Genomic DNA, 16,731 nt, shown 5'->3' with positions numbered 1-16,731 from the left:
ATTAGCTCCAACAAGAGCCAGACTGTCCTTTGAAGCTTTGAAACTAGGCATTGACTTCTCTCTAGCTATGAAAATTCTAGATGGCATCCTCTTCCAACAAAAGGCTATTTCATCTACATTTATTAAGTCTGCCATCTTGTATGGGTGCAGTTCATGGTGCCCCAAAACAATTACAATAGTAATACCAAAGATCACAGATCATCATAACAGATACAATAATAAAAAAGTGTAGCCAGGCTCGGTGGCTCAGCCTGTAATTCCAGCACTTTGGGAGGCCGAGGGGAGTGATTGCCTGAGCCCGCGGGCTCGAGACCCACCCGGGCAACTTGGTGAGACCTCGTCTCTACAATAAATCAAAAATTAGCTGGGTGTGGTAGCGCACACCTGTAGTTCCAGCTACTTGGAAGGTTGAGGCGGAAGGATCGCTGGAGCCCAGCAGGTCAAGGCTGCAGTGGCTGGGAACATGCCACTGCACTCCAGTCTGGGTGACAGAATGAGACTCCAACTCAAAAAAATAAAATAAATTAAAAAATAAAATAAATAAATAAAATAAATTTAAAAAGTGTAAAAAACTGCTAGAATTACTGAAATGTGATACGGAGACACAAAGTGCACAAACTGCTGAACTTGCTTGATGTAGGGTGCCAGAAACCTTCAGTTTGGGAAAAAAAAGACTACAATATATGTAAAGTGCAATAGAATGAAACAAGGTGTGCCTGTAGAGACAAAGAAGGGGGGTGGCAGGAAGAGTATAGTCTATTCTTGGTACTGAAGGAAGTTTGAGATTACTGTAGCATCAAATACAAGAGGAAGGTGACAGAATTGGAGGTTAGGTCGGTAGTTGCTGTGTGCACCATGTAAAGAAGTTTACATTGTATTTGAGTAGGGGAATGACACAGACCTATATATTAGGGAACTCACTCTGACAGCAATGTGGAAAATACTAATTAGCAACAAGCCCAGAGGCAGGAAGTCCAGCCAAATGGTTTTAATCCTGTTGATTTAGTAAGTGTCTGAATGTGCGAAGAATGGTGATACAGGGGCAGGTTTCAGAGACATTTTTATCTATCTGTCTGTCTGTCTATCTATCTAGCTATCTATCTATTGAGTTGGAGTCTCACTCTATCTATCTATCTATCTATCTATCCATCTGTCTATCTATCTATCTATCTATCTATCTATCTATCTATCTATCTATCTATCTATCTATCTATCGAGTTGGAGTCTCACTCTGTCGCCCAGGTTGGAGTGCCGTGGCACGCTCACGGCCACCCCAGTGTCAACCTGCTGGGCTCCGTGATCCTTGCGCCTCAGCCTTCTGAGTAGCTGGAACTACAGGCATGCACTACCACACCTGACTTTTTTTTTTTCCTTTTAATTTATTGTAGAGACGAGGTCTTGCCAAGTTGCCCGGGCTGGTCTCGAACCTGCAAGCTCGGGCAATCCACTTGCCTCGGCCTCCCAAAGTGCTGGGATTACAGGCTGAGCCACCGAGCCAAGCCTAGAGACATTTTAGAATAAACCAGTAAGATTTGGGGATTTGGTAGGATATGAAAAATGTAGGGAGGGGGGATTGGGTGATTAAAGAGTTAATTTTCACTTGGGTAATTGAATGGATGGTGGCCCTACTTATCAAAACCGAAAATACAAGGGAAATAGCTTATGATGAAAGCATGGTAAGTTCAATTCTCAACAGGCTGAGAATAAGACACCCCTGAAACAGGTGATAGATATTTGACTGGATATGCTGGTCAGAAATGTAAGGGAGGTTAGGATCTGCGGATGAAGATTTGTAAGTTACTAGTGTTAAAGCGGTAGTTAAAGCCATAGATTGCTCAAGAAGTATATAAAATAAGAAAAGAAGACATATATTTGTGGGTAGTTAAGTGTTCTAATCAGAAAGTAGGGTAGAAATAAAAGATGAAAGAAAAATCAATGTCCTGAAAGCTTCCTGAATCCATTTACTTTTCATCTATTTGTCTTTATATTAAAGTGGGATTCTTGTAAACAACATATAATTGGATCTTCTTTTTTGATCTACTCTGATAATCTCTTTTAATTGGTGCATTTAGACCACAGGTGTTTAAAGTGATTTTTGATATAGTTGGGTTAATATCTACAATTACTATTTTCTATTTGTTGTCCTTGTTTGTTCCTATATTTGTCTTGTTTTTCTGCCTTTTGTAGTTTTAGCTGAGCATTTTGTATGATTCAGTTTTTTCATCACATATCAGTTGTAATTTTTTTTTTTACCTTTTTTAGAGGTTTCCCTAGAATTTGCAATATACATTTATAACTAATCCAAGTCCACTTTCAAATATAACACTATAGCACTTCACAGGTAGCATGGGTACCTTATAGTAACAAAATAATCCTATTCTTCCCACTCATACCTTGTAAATTTAAAAATTTTACTTTCATTTATTGCTTCTCCAGTGCTCTTCCTTTCTTTACATACATCTGAGTTATTGACCTATATGACTTTCCTTCTCTCTAAAGAACTTCTTTTAGCATTTCTTACAAGGCAGGTCTACTGACAATAAATTCCCTCATTTTTTGTTTGTCTAAGAAAGTCTTTTTCTCCTTTACTTTGGAGGGTAGTTTCATAGGGCACTACATTCTAGGTTAGTGAGGTTTTTCTTTCACTACTTTAAATATTTCATCCATTCTTTTCTTGCTTGCATGGTTTCTGATAAGTCAGACATAATTCTTACCTATGATCCTCTATAGGTAAGGTATTCCCCCACCCCCTCCTCTCCCTGAGGTTTTTCAGAATTTTTTGTTTATTTTTGATTTTCAACAGTTTGAATATGATATACATAGGTGTAGACTTTTGGCACTTATCCTGCTTGGTGTTCTCTGAGTTTCCCGGATTTGTTATTTGGTGTCTGACATTAATTTGGGGAAATTCTGTCATTTTTGTTTCAACTATCTCTTTTGTTCTCGTCTCTCCCTCTTCTCCTTCTGGTATTCCCATTGTGTGTTGGTTACATATTTTGTAGTTGTGCCACAGTTCTTGGAAAATCTGTTCTATTTTTTTCAGGCTTTTTTCCTCTTTGCTTTTTAGTTTTGGTGGCTTCTACTGACAGATCCTCAAGCCCTGAAATTCTTTCCTCAGCTGTCTCCAGTCTACTAATGAACCCATCAAAGGCATTCTTCATTTCTGTTACAGTGTTTCTGTTTGTAGCATTTCTTGGTCCTTTCTCTGCTTTCATTGTATATCTGTTCTTACGTGTTGTCCACTTATCCAGGAGAGCCCTTAGTATATTAATTATAGTTGTTTTAAATTCCCAGTCTGAGAATTCTAGTACTCCTGTCATATCTGAGTCTGGTGTGGATGCTTGTTCTTTCTCTTCAAACTTGTGCTTTTTGCCTTTTAGTATGTCATGTCATTTTTTCTTGATAGTCAGACATGATGTGCCCAGTAAAAGAATAGGCCCTTGGTGATATGGTAGTAAGGTATGAGGGGATGGGGAGTGTTCTGTGTTTTATCATTAGGTCTGTCTTGTAGTTAGCCTGTGCCTCCAACTATAAACTTTATATGTGGTTCCCAAAGAGGTGTCAGCTCCTGGGTTTCTGTCCTGATAATTTATGAGCCTCTGTATTCACCTGTTGGTCTCTGCAATTTTGGAGGCAGTGGTTTACCCTGTAACCTCACTTCTCTTACAGACTTGGGAAGATTCATCGGTTTTTTTCATCTTGTTCAGCTTTTTATGTGTTGTTAGTAGGGAGTGTCAACTTCAAATTTCTTCCATGCTGAATCAGAAACTGGACGTCTAATGTTTCCTTTGAAATTCATATTGCTCCTTTTAATTCTGCTGCATTACTGATACCAATATCTTAGAAAAACTCATCAAGCTTTCTCCATTAAAATAATCAATACTTGAGAGAAATTAATTAGCAGTTTTAGATGATCAAGGCATCAATGTAAAACCAATTTTAGGTTGGGCATGGTGGCACATGCCTGTAATCCCAGCACTTTGGGAGGCCAAGGTGGGAGAATCACTTGAACCTGGGAGTCTAAGACCGGCTTGGGCAACATAGTGAGATCTCGTCTTTACAAAAAAATACAAAAATTAGCCAGGCATGGTGGTACATGCCTGTTAGTCCCAGCTACTCAGGAGGCTGAGGAGAGAGGATCACTTGAGGAGGTGGAGTCTGCAGTGAGCCAGGATCATACCACTGCATGCTAGCCTGGGTGCGAGATCCTGTCTCTAAATAAATAAATAAATAAAAGATCTCTTTCACTTCTTAACTGATATTCTAGACTTGGTTTGTTTAAATTAGCATTCATGAATCTCATGTAAAAATAATGTGAAAGGGATTACAAAACTGCTCCCTTTTTGGTGTAACAACAGCACTCTGATAGATATAGTACTTGCCTAGAAATTAAGGATTGACATGGAATTATTTATGAATGACCAGAAGTGAAAGCAGTTAATGTATTACATATTTCAGTTTTATTTTTTATTTTACTAACTCTAGAGAATAGGGGGAAATCTCTCTTATGGTGGGATATTTTTCTTTGAAGAAACAGGGTATATTCACTTTCAGCATAATGAATGAATGATAGTGACCCTAGGTATTTGTGTATATCTAAAATAAATGTTTATTACTGGTAAGATTTTATCACTGGTAAAATTTCATATTGAAGGTTATTCAATAAACATAAAAAAAACTGATTCATATCTTTGATAGATTCTATCCTCAAATTAAGTTATAATCAGATCAAAGAAATAGTCTCCCTCAGTATCTGTGGGGGATTAGTTCCAGGACCCTCTGTGGATACCAAAATACATGAATGCTCAAGTCCCTCATATAAAATGGTATAGTATTTGCACATAACCTACACACATCCTTCTGTATACTAAATCTTTGCTAGATTACTTCTACTACTTAATACAAGGCAAATGCTATATAAATAGTTGCTATATATTGTTTAGGGAATAATGACATTTTAAAAGTCCATATATATCCAGTGCAGACACAACCATTCTATTTTTGTTTTAATATTTTCAATCTGCAGTTGGTTGAATCCACAAATGAGAAATCCACAGATATGGAGGGTCAACTATAACCTCTCCTTAAATATCCATGATTTCTGTCTCTCATGTTGATAAAACGATGCAGAATGAAATTCACAAAGTGAAATAATAGTAGAAGCCAACATGGGCCTAGAAACGGCGCTGAACATAAGTCTTGCTTCCAAATCCATTGTTACACCGTATGCATGGCAAACTATGGATGGAAGTTTTTTTACATTCTCTTTCCTGCCCATGACTATTAAGACTATACCTAACAAGTGTAAGTACTAGCTAACCATACAACTTCCACAACCACCATTTGACTTCATAACACTGCCACCACATTATAATAATAGTGAACATGTATTAGGTACATGCTGGGTGCCAGACACTATACTAGCAGCTTTTCATGACCCATCTCAGTTAATACTCATCATTACCCTATAAAGCAAGCTTTTAATGCTCTACTATATAAATGAGGAAAGAAAGATTTGAGAGGTTAAGTAACTTGTCTAAAGTCACACAGCCACTGAGCAGCAGAATCAGGATTTGAGGCCAGGACTGACCAACTGGGTCTTTACCACTCTTGTTACAACAGTTTTGTTTTCTATAAAGAGTAAGTATTGAATTTGAAACCTACAAAATGAAGTAAGAGATTCATATCCTCAGAAGAAAACAATGTCCTCTTTTTATACCATGTTTCCCCATGAGTTCTGCCAAGTCATTGAGAAGCAATATACATGAAAATTAAATATAAACACAGTACTTTCATCAGTCAAATGCCCAATTTACCTGTTAAAATGATGCCTATAAACATCCAGACACAAAGGAAAATGTTCCCTGCCCTAGGACTGTAGTCTGTTGTGAGTTTTCCTTGAGCTAATGTGAATAAAATTCCAAATATCTAAAATAAAATAAGAAAAATAATTTTTATTAAATTTTCTTCTTTAAAACAAGCATTAAGTTTTCACTAGAACTTTTCTTAACTTATTTTTTCATATGATTTGGCTTCTAGAAACTTTCAATGAAAAGTGGAATTGTTAAAATAAAAACCATGGTAAACTCATTATTCATTAGAATATTTGGTAAAATAATAATCTCAGGTTTAAGAGAAATCAGAGGTTTACCTGTGCAGCAGCATTAAGAAGACCTGATGAAGTACCTTCAGATTCAGGGTAAGTGATTTCAACAGCAAATTCAAACCCTAAGGGGAGGTACCCAGTCATGAAGAAACTAGGAAAATAAATTCAGAATTGCATATATTAAAAAATTATCAGAAAGACAATATCACATACTGATGCAACCATTTTATTGCTCAAGCCTATTCTAATGATCAAATAAATGAATATTTTGAAGTTGCTATGTGAGAGTAACGAACTATTATTATTGACTGATCAGCCCAAGGTCACAAGAACTGGGAAGCAAGATAATTCCTAGATATTTTTTCTGAGTAAAATGTAACTCAGTTTTATAAGTCAACTGTCTTTAAAAACAAATAAAGTTACTTAGGTTAAGTAAGACTCATTTGTTTTTTACATGTGGTATAAAAAAATTTTTTTTCAACGATTTTTTATAGCTCTTAAGAATTACATTGACAATAAAAAATAAAAAAGAATTACACATTTATATGCACAGAATGGATTCTTTAAAGTTTAAAATATTAAAGAACCTTTGAGTGAACTTAAGAAATTAAAAACCAGAGTAATGACACTCAGAATTATAATAGCATGCTATCATTCCTCCTACACACATCTGCTACTTACCCAAGCACCCCTGCAGTAACAAATACAATGATGATGTATCCAAGGTCCAGTGTGAAAGTAAATATAACCATTCCAATAAAAGATAAAATGTAAACTGTCAGAGTAGTCTGTCTAAAACATAAACAACAAAATTGTTAGTATTTTGCCTGATTCTCCTGGGCACATAAAAATCACATGGCTAGCCACTGCTCTAAACAAAGAATAATTCTTTGTTTTTCAAAATTCACCCCTTCTTCTCTATGGAAAATATATCCATCAAAGCACAGACTTAAAACTTAAAATTAAAATTCAACAGCAACAGACAACCCAAACCCACACCATATCACATAGGAAGGGATGCTTAATATGGATACAATTATTTGTATGCTACCATATAGGATAGATCCCTATTCATATGTCAAGATTCAGATCAAATTCTTCCTAATGCCCTTCCTAGCCACTACAGCTTATATTAAAGAGTCTCTCTGTCTTCCAAACTCCCTTATCATTTACCACACACAATTGGCACTTGACATCTATCAGACTCATGATACCTATTTTAATTTGTTATCTTTTTATTTAACTTTTCATATGTAAATGCCTTATTTTTCCCATTTAGATCACAAGTGTCTTAAGAACAGGAATCACATATTCCTTGCCATAATTTCTATCTAAGAGGGATGCACACAACAGAAGTTTGATGATTGATTGGCAATTACCCTAAGAAGAAAGCCAGGGTGACAACACATTTATATGCCGATCAAGTTTTCTAAATATATAATGGACAAAAGACTGCTGAGAAACGTAATCCGTTCTATATGCTCCCTTCATCTACAAACTAAGTTGGTTTCACCCTAAGCTGTCATTTCAGAATAATGAAGCCACTGTGAGTGGTTAACCACTTAAATTATGGGAGAATTATCTTGGAGAATTTCAATCTCAACAGTACTTTTGGTGAGGTTTAGAATAATAGTATCAAATATATCTGGGGCATTGAAAGGTGTATTCGTCATAGTGCCGTATTTCATTCATTTGGTTCACCTCAATCCACTCATTTATGCATTCATCATCAATTCATTTCCCTAAGCAGATGGGAATGTTTTCACCTGTTAAAAAGTGTGGCTATTCTTTTAGGTCCTAGAGCAAAAGATGCTGCCTCTGAAACCCCTTTCTTGGTCTCCCAGTTAGTACCACTCACTTTTTTCTTTTGTATTAGCATTTTTCTGGTTTCATATAAATGCACAATTAACATAGCATTTTCACATTATGCATTATATTACAGTTAAGTGTTGCTGTGGTTTGGGGTCACTTTAGCTAAAAAGTTTCATCAGAATAAAGACTAATGCTCAACAATAATTGTTTTGATAGGAAATAACAATTTTTTTTGGTTTGTTTTAAAACCCACAACATAAAAGAACAAGATAAAGTCTGTCCAAAGTTATATGCTTCTCAGAAAGCACCCTTTTTAGAATAGAAATATTCCTTCTAAAGTGGAATGTATGAGTATTGTTAGTGGAAAAGAAGGTTCACACATTACCCAAGTTCTCAAAGCTGAAATAAATATGGCCATAAGGCTGGGTATGGTGGCTCACAGTACTGTGGGAGACTGAGGTGGGAGAACTGCTTGGGCCCAGGAGTTCAAGACCAACCTGGGCAACATAGCAAGATCTTGTCTCTACAAAAAATTAAAAACTTAATTGGGCACTGTGGCATGTGCCTGAAGTCCCAACTACTTGGGAGGCTGAGGTGGAAGGATCACCTGAGTCCAGGAGGCTGAGGCTGCAGTGAGCCATGACTATGCCAATGTACTCCAGCCTGGGTGACAGTAAGACCCCAACTCAAAAAAAAAAAAAAAGATCAATAAAATAATACAATACAAAGAACACTGAATCACTGACTAAGTGAAGGAAACCTATGAGTGTTTAGAATCCAAGTCTTTAAGTAATAATAACCCTTTAAAAATTTATTAAAATAAGAAGCAAAGTTTTCTTAAAAATCAAAATATCTGGTTGGGCACAGTGGCTCACACCTATAATCCCAGCACTTTGGGAGGCCAAGATGAGAGGATTGCCTGAGCCCACAGGTTCAAGATCAGCTTGGGCAAATTGGCAAGACCTCATTTCTACAATAAATCAAAAAATTAGCTGGGCATGGTGGCACATGCCTGTAGTTCCAGCTACTTGGAAGGCTGAGGCTTGGAAGGATCGCCTGAGCCTAGCAGGTGAAGGCTGTGGTGGCCAGGAGCATGCCACTGCACTCTAGCCTGGGCGGCAGAGTGAGACTCCCAACTCAAAAAAAAAAAAAAAATCAAAATACCTTTGGTTATGTACCACACATTTATTTACTTTCACTTACTTGTATGTTTTGGTATAATCCAGCCATAAACCACAGAGAATGGAGCCTACCATTCCAGCCACTACCAGTGTTAGCCCAATCCTTCCAGCATTCACTTCTTCTCCCTGGAAGCAATTTGCATAAGTTAATCAGACACTGCTAATTCAAATAGACTCTGCATATTCCCATACCTTTTTATAGTCAATGGAAATAATTAGATAAAATTAAGTACACAATAAGAAGAGTCAGTACATGTGTTAGAGTGGAGGAGGGGATGTGATTTTAAAACCAGGAAAAAAAAAGCCTAAAATCATGAAAGAAGTTAAAAAGGGAAAATTTTCCTCTATGGTTAGAAGTACAGAGATTTTTGTTACTGTAATCACTATATAATAACACTGAGGTAAAAATCCAATTGCATATATGATGGTGATCCCCTAGGATTATATAACACTGTATTTTAATTGTACCTTTTCTATACTTAGATATATCTAGATACACAAATGCCACTATGTTAAACTGCCTACAGTATTTGGTACAGTAACATGCTATACAGGTTTGTAGCCTAGGAGCAATAGGCTAAACCATATAGCTTAGGTGTGTAGCAGGCTATACCATGCAAGTATGTGTAAATATATTCTAGGATGTTCACACAACAATGAAATTATCTAATGAATTTTTCAGAACTTATCCCTGTCATTAAGGCAAGACTGTTATTTACAGATGTCTGAAAAAGAGGTTAATCTGATAGCTTTACATAGTATGTCTGCTTTCTCCTTTCAAAAGCAAAGAGTGGTCAGTCAGAACTTGATATTTACTTCTTTATATTTATGTTGATTTCCTGTAAAATGTTTTCTTTTTCTGTATAACCAATCATATTATGTCTTTAAAAAATAAATAAGTATTGTCACAGTGATAATAACTTCTGCTGTCCATGTTGTATATTATTTAAAGTTTTTTTTTTTTTTTTTTTGAGTCAGAGTCTTGCTCCGTCACCCAGGCTGGAATACAGTGGCATGCTCACGGCCACCCCAGCGTCAACCTGCTGGGCACTGGCAATCCTTCTGCCTCAGCCTTCCAAGTAGTTGGAAATACAGCCACCCGCTACCACGCCCGGTTAATTATTTATTTATTTATTGTAGAGTCAAGGTCTCACCAAGTTGTCCAGGCTGGTCTCGAACCTCTGGGCTCAGGCAATCCTATCGCCTAGGCCCCCCAAAGTGCTGGGATTACAGACTTGAGCCACCGCGCCTGGCCTTGTAAATCATTTAAAATGTGTTAAATAAAAATGATGGGAGGCTGTTCTGTATGGAGCTTCTGCACTAGGTCCAAAGACTAGACCAAACCAGAATGGTGTCACCAGTGCCAGGTGCTGTATAATCAAACTGAACTTTAAAATGGCCTAGTTTTCCAGAAAAAAGGAGATTCGTAGCAACAAATTCATAGCAACCAATCAGAACCAACCTAGTTACCCCTGTTTTAATCCTATAAGGAAAGTAACTCTGTTATAACCAAACCACTTTTTGTTTCTTGTTTCTGCTTTCTTCAGTCTTTTTCTGCCTATAAAATCTGCCTTCTCTATTCAGCTTATCAAAGCACCTTTCTAAATCTTTATATAAGATGCTCCTTCACAAATGAATCATGAATAAAAGCCAATTTGATCTTTAAACTAAATTTGTGGAAATTTTATTTTTTATAAATGTATTCTCAATTAAAACAAATGTAAATCTTGTATTGTAACAATCTTTTGACTATGCAAACAAGTTTTATATTGCTAATAAAAGTTATTGGCCAGGCATGCAATATAATAAAAGCAGAAGCTTACCTCATAATATGTCAATATCATTTGATTTAATAATGTTGAGACTGAATAAAATGCTCCAGTCATGATACCTACAATAATAAAGAGAAAATTATAAGTGTATCATTTATCAGTTCATGAAGTGATGTAAAATACTATGTGACAATTGTAAAAGTATAATGTATTTCTTAGACAGTTAACAAAATTAAAAACTATTGCCATTCCCTTTCAGAATGTGGACTGATCAATTTCTAACACCTAAATTTACTAAATACACACGGTAATAGAATCCATCTTAACATTATTATTATTTAGGTTGAGATATACTGACCATATATCATATCCTTACATACAACACTGTACATGGCAACCAATCAAGCAATGAATTGTTTATTGAGTGCCTACGACGCACTATAGACACTGAATGTTCAAAGCAGAACAGAACCCCTGCTTCAGAGATCTTACCCCTGTAACAAACACTTAATAGGCAATTTGTAAGGCAGAAGTAATTTAATACTTTAGAAGAGAACAATAAAAGCAGCTGGTTATCAGGAATCATCTGACCAGGTTTGAACCCTGGAATCTCCTTGTATGTAGTATATGAATTTAAGTAAGACTAAACCTAGCTGATACTTAAGCTTATTATTTCTCTCTCTCTTTATTATTATATGTTTCAAGCATATACAGTAGTATAGGGAATAACATAACCAATACTTACTCCTCACCCAGATTTGTCAAACATTAAAATTTTGCCATCTTTGCTTCAGATTCATTTTTCAGATTTTCCCAATCCCATTCTCTCTTCTTTCTTAAACGTAAGCCCTATCTTGATCTTAGTGTTTATCATTTTATATATCATATATACATACCCAAAAGCAATCAGAATTATTCTTTATATACTGAAACTTAATATAAGTAATACATTATTTGTATCCCTAGCAACTTGCTCTTTTTACTCAATATTGAAATGGTTTTGAAATTTATCCATGTTGATACTTTTTTCTAGTTCAGTAGTTTTCTCCATTTTTCCATTGTGTGACTATAATTCAGTTTAATTATCTCTAGTTCTGTTGAGAGAGGAGATAGCTAGAGAAAAGCTAGGCAGACAGGTAAGGTGGGCCCCACAGTAACAAGCTCCCTGTAAGCCTCTCAAGCTAGAGCTTAAGTACTCACTGCTGGGACAGAAAAACAACCAATCCGCTCATGCCGAGTAGTGACCAATCAACTTACCACTAGGCCCCTATCTCCTGCCGATTGGTTCTCAGTACTGACCAATCAGAACAGCTAGTGCCAACCAATCAGCTCACAGCTAGTGCTAGCCAATTGGTTCAGTCTTAGGGCTATATAAGCACCAGGTTTCAGGGCCAAATCAGCAACCCTCTTGTTGTGGGAGCTTTTCTGCCCTTTCAATAAATCCTGCTTTCTCACCTTCTGGCTGCTCATGTCCCTCATTCCTCCTGGATGCAAGACAAGAACCTCAACCTCTAAGAGCTGCAGAAGATCACTGGAACTGGAGGGTCATGCACCCCAGAGGCTGGCGAGCCAGCCGACGGACCAGGAGAGCTGCTGGAAGGTGAGACTCCCAAGCTGAGACACTCTTGGGGCTGCTAGGCTTGCCAGCTCACCAAATTGGCAACACTCTCAGGGCTTGGCTTGCTAGCCCATTAGAGCCAACACTCTGGAGGCTAGGCTTTCCAGCCCACCGAATCAGCAACACTCTTGGGGCTTGGCTTGCCAGCTCCTCAAGCCAACCCTCTCTGGGGCTCAACTGGCCAACCCGCTGAGCTGACACTCTGGAAGCCCAGGCTGACCTGAAAAATCCGTATCACTGTCAGTAGACACTTAAGGTTTTTTTCTAGTTTTTCACTATTTAAAACAAGAGTGTAATGAATATGTTTTGTTCTTATGTATAGGCATTTCTCTAAATATATATATTATGCATATATGTGTACATGTATATATATGTAGATCTGCTTACTCTTCAAAGTAGCTGTATCCATTTATACTACCAGCAGAGTTCCTGTTGTTCCACATGTTGTCAAATTTGTTCTCACCAGATTTTTAATTTTTTTGTCGATTTGAATGTGTGATATTGTATCTTACCCCAGCTTTGATTTATATTTCCTTAACACTAGTATGTTTGCACATCATATTTGAACAATACACACATATAGATGCCTTCTGCTTTCCTTGGATGGTCTGGGCTTTTCTTTTCGATTTGTAAGCCTGGGTAACAGAGTGAGACTCCAACTCAAAAAAAAAAAAAGTTATTTTTATAGTAGATACTAACCCTTTGTTGACTGTATGTATTGCAGACATCTCATAGTCTAGGTCTTGTCTTTAGTCTTTACACTTTTTAAAATAGTGTCTTCTTAGAAAAGACAATTATTTTAATGTAATAATGTTTATCAATTTTGGAGGGGTTTATGTTTTTTGCAATAAGAAATTCTTTAACAATACTAAAGATGGTCTCCTGTGTGTGTTTCTAAAACTTTAAAGTTCTGACTTTTACTCTTTGGTCTCTAATCCATTATAAAACATTTTTACTCATGGTACCATGTAGAGACCTAATTTTACTTTACTTTTCCCATATGGATAATCAATTATCTTCAGACAATTTAGTAAGTATTTTTTCCTTTTCCAAACATAAGGTTTTCATATATGTATAACAAGCTAGTTATTTGAGCTGTTTGCAAATATTCTAGATTTTTCCTTTCTAGGCATGGCCATGTGACTTTAAATGTAAGGAAAAGTGACATTCCCTGTTTTCTGCTTTAGTAATCATGGAAGTGTGTACAGAGATGTCAGAATGGATCTCTTAGTAATTCTAATTCACACTGGACGTGTAGCATTGGCAAGAAATAAACTTTTGATGTGTTGGGCCACTAAAGTTTTCTGGTGGGGTTTCACTGCTGTAATATAACCTATCCTACACCAAGCAAAACACAGGGGTAGGTCTCTGGGCTCTCTGTTGTGTTCCAGTGATTGGACTGTTGATCCCTTGCTATTAATGCCATCTTAATTACAATAGTTTTATAAGCCTTGACACCCAAGAATGAGTCCCTCATCTTGTTCAACAAAATTATTTTTGTTGTTCTTGGTCTTTATTTCTCTCATAGGAATTTTACAATTAGTTCCATTACAATCCCCGTTTAAACTGGAGATTGTAGGATGAAGCTAAAAAAACTTGTAAGCAAAACTCATCAAAAACACCCACTTTCCACTGAGTTCAGGAATGCACCTGGACCTGGGTGGGTTACCACGGGAAGTTGAGGATAACAAATGAAGCCCATGCTCAGGCCTGAGTATACTCTACTGCGCTGCACCTTATGGTGATTTTGAATCTATTCCAGACTGGAATAAAGACTGGAAGGGTTTGAATGAAGAGTCAGAGTAGCAAAGAATACTGTGTTGTCTCAACCTAGAATAAGGTATTTGTCTGAGTTTCAGATAGCAAATAGCAATAGTTTTCCAAATAACCTGACCTTAAAAAAAACACAAAAACTTAAGACCATTTGATTCCTGAGTTTTGGACTTTATATATATAATCCCAAAAATCTATCCTAGGAGTGTTATTCCTTATCCAGACTATCCCATGCAAGACAGCTCCAAGCTAATGTATATTACACTAAGCATGGAGGTAGGCAGGTGTGTATCCAACAAGTGTGATGTGACCTTCACTCAAACATTATGATCTCTAGCTCTGCGCTCCTTTGGTGAAGAACACGAGGTTGAGAAACTTCTTCAACTTTACTATAGAATACTGTTAACTCTCCTCATGTTTCCCAACTCCTTCCTTATAATCCCTTCAACAAATAAACATGTTTGATTTCCTAAGCAGAATCTGTATCTGGCTTTTTCATCAATTCAAATCTACAACTGTCATTTGTTAATACAGTAGTCTTGAAGATTAACTGGCATCATTATACTCTTGAGCCTTCTGTAAACATGGTATATATCCCTTTATTTAAATTTTTAGGTCTTCTTTTAGCCTTTCAATGTATTACAACTTTCTCTATAAAGTTCTTTTGTCGTATTTATTCCAAGATATCTTATCGTTTTAGTTGCTATTATAAAAGATATCTTTTCATAGGAATGTATAAGAAGGCAATTAATATTTTCACTGCTAGATACCTAGTAATTTTGCTTAACTTATTCTTATTAGTTTTAATAGCTGTCTTTATGTTCTCTTGCATTATTTTGATATGTGATCAGCAAACATACTCTGTAAAGGACCAGACAGTAAATATTTTTAGCTTTGTAGGCCATATGCTATCAATACAACTACTCAATTCTGCCCTTGTAGTTCAAAATAATATGTAACCAAATAATACTTTTATTTATGAAAACAGGCAATGGCCAGATTTGGTGACTTCTGATATACATAACCATATTATCTGTGAATAACAACATATTGTTTTCTACATCTTTAAAAATAAAATCTTTTTTCTTATGCCTTTTATTTATTTATTTTTCTTGTGTTATTGAATCAGTTAGAACTTCTAGATGCTAAACATAAGTGGTAACTAGGCATCCTTACCTTAAAGAATGCTTCTTACTAATTTTTACGAGTGACGGTTCTAAGGTTTGCTATAGAGTTATTGAAGATACATTGTATCAGGTTCGGAAAATTCATTTGTCTTCACAGTTTGCTAAGAGTCTTTAATTAATGGCTATTGAATTCTATCAACTGCTTTTTCCTCAGTTATTTTGGGTTTTTTCTTTGCTCCATTACTATGGTAAATTATATTCATAAATTTCTAATACTGAATCATTTTTCACTTCTTAGATAAACCAAATGTGGTCAGGATGTAATTTTTTTTTTTTTTTTGAGTTGGAGTCTCACTCGGTCGCCCAAGCTGCAGTGCAGTAGCACGCTCACGGCAATCCCAGCGTCAACCCGCTGGGCTCAGGTGATCCTTCTGCCTCAGCCTTCTAAGTAGCCAGAACTACAGGCACGCACTACCACACCCAACTAATTTTTGATTTATTGTATAGACGAGGTCTTGCCAAGTCACCCGGCTGGTCTCTAACCCGCAGGCTCAGGCAATCCACTTGCCTTGGCCTCCCAAAGGAGGGATTACAGGCTGAGCCACAGAGTCCGACCCAAGATGTAATATTTTTTATTTTATTTTAACTTTATTTTTTTCTGAAAAAAAATAAAGATGCTCCAATCTGGGCATCTCACTATCGCCCAGACTGGAGTGCAATGGCACAATCACAGCTCATCGCAGCCTCAAACTCCTGGGCTTAGGTGATCCTTCTACCTTAGTCTCCTGAGTAGCTAGGACTATAGCTCAGCTAATTTTTGTTTTTTCATAGAGATGAGGTCTCAGTATGTTGCCGAGGCTGGTCTCAAACTCTGGGGCTCAAGTGACCCTCCCACCTTGGCCTCCCAAAGTGCTGGGATTGCAGGCATGTGCCACCATGCCCAACCTATTATTTTATTAAATTGTTTGACTGGGTCTGCTAATATTTTATTTTGGATTTTTACATCTAGGCTTACAAATAAAATTAGCCTGTCATTTTTCATTATATTATTCTTGTCTGATTTTGATCATCAAGGTTACATTAGCCTCAAAAAATAAGTTGCAGATGATAACAGTAACTGCCTCTGGGAAGGGGAACTGGGGAACCTGGGAACAGAGATGAGGGAAAGACTAACTCTTCATTGTATAGCCATAGTAACTTTTAATTTTCATACTACACGCATGTATTATCTACTTGTACAATTAAGTAAAATTTAAAATTAAGAAAAAAAGAATTCCATTTCTTCATTTATAAAATGGGGTAATAATCTTTCTATCTCAAAAGTTTTTTGGCGAATTAAAGG

General features: G+C 36.5%; 1 protein-coding gene across 1 annotated transcript in view; it reads right to left on the bottom strand.

The window, feature by feature from the left end:
• FLVCR1 (feline leukemia virus subgroup C cellular receptor 1) overlaps positions 1 to 16,731 on the bottom strand; it is a 36,166-nt gene that overhangs the window by 2,890 nt on the left and 16,545 nt on the right. The window contains exons 6-10 of the mRNA XM_008055129.2: positions 10,923 to 10,990; positions 9,122 to 9,225; positions 6,788 to 6,898; positions 6,152 to 6,257; positions 5,817 to 5,928 (exon numbers count right to left, since the gene is read on the bottom strand). Of these exons, the coding sequence (XP_008053320.2) occupies positions 5,817 to 5,928; positions 6,152 to 6,257; positions 6,788 to 6,898; positions 9,122 to 9,225; positions 10,923 to 10,990 (501 nt within the window). The remainder of the gene's footprint in view (positions 1 to 5,816; positions 5,929 to 6,151; positions 6,258 to 6,787; positions 6,899 to 9,121; positions 9,226 to 10,922; positions 10,991 to 16,731) is intronic.

Source organism: Carlito syrichta, unplaced genomic scaffold (assembly GCF_000164805.1).
Source record: "Carlito syrichta isolate Samal-C Ts95f unplaced genomic scaffold, Tarsius_syrichta-2.0.1 Scaffold80553, whole genome shotgun sequence".
Lineage (NCBI taxonomy): Eukaryota > Metazoa > Chordata > Mammalia > Primates > Tarsiidae > Carlito > Carlito syrichta.
The sequence above is the reverse complement of the archived record's forward strand: the minus strand, read 5'-3'. Positions and strand labels throughout refer to the sequence as shown.